A 652-nucleotide genomic window follows, 5' to 3' on the forward strand; every position below is an offset into this window, starting at 1 on the left:
GACCCTGGGGTTCGGGGGCGCGGGCGGACTTCAGGCCGCGGCTCCCGGGCTCCGGACATCCCGAGTCCCGCCCACCATCCAGGTGGCCTCCCGGCTGGTGAGAAACCCGGGCCGACCGGGCGCTTTGGCGTTATCACCTCTGTCCACTGTCCATTCCCCTGTGGCGCCGCAGCCGGACCCGGGAGCTCCAGGTCCGCGGCGGGCGGGCCCGCATCGGCTGAGGGGTCCGCCCCGGGCCGACTCCCGCCGCGCACGCCCACCTGTCGGCCGCGCATGCGCAGCGCGCGCTCGGCGCGCCCGGCCGCGGCGCGCCCGGCAGCCCCGCGCCCCGCGGCACGCGGCCAGTGCGCAGGCGCGGCGTCCGATGCGAGTGTGTTTGTGCGGGCGAGAAAATGGCGGCGGCGGGGGAAGCAGCGTGAGGAGTCGGACGAGCGCCGAGGCTCATTGAAACGGGCCGCCATGGCCCTCCGCAACCCGCAGATGAATAAAGCGAGACTCAAGAGGTTGTGGGACTTCCCTGGTGGCGCAGTGGTTAAGAATCCACCTGCCAATGCAGGTGACCCGGGTTCGAGCCCTGGTCCGGGAAGATCCCACATGCCACGGAGCAACTAAGCCTGTGCGCCACAACTACTGAGCCTGAGCTCTAGAGTCC

General features: G+C 71.5%; 1 protein-coding gene across 1 annotated transcript in view; it reads left to right on the forward strand.

The window, feature by feature from the left end:
- The first annotated feature begins 273 nt into the window (after positions 1 to 273).
- The window catches only part of USP10 (ubiquitin specific peptidase 10), a 65,821-nt gene continuing 65,442 nt past the window's right edge, over positions 274 to 652 (forward strand). The window contains exon 1 of the mRNA XM_007468462.1: positions 274 to 489. Within this exon, the coding sequence (XP_007468524.1) occupies positions 274 to 489 (216 nt within the window). The remainder of the gene's footprint in view (positions 490 to 652) is intronic.

The sequence above is a fragment of the Lipotes vexillifer genome, unplaced genomic scaffold (assembly GCF_000442215.2).
Source record: "Lipotes vexillifer unplaced genomic scaffold, Lipotes_vexillifer_v1.1 scaffold23, whole genome shotgun sequence".
Classification (NCBI taxonomy): Eukaryota; Metazoa; Chordata; class Mammalia; order Artiodactyla; family Lipotidae; genus Lipotes; species Lipotes vexillifer.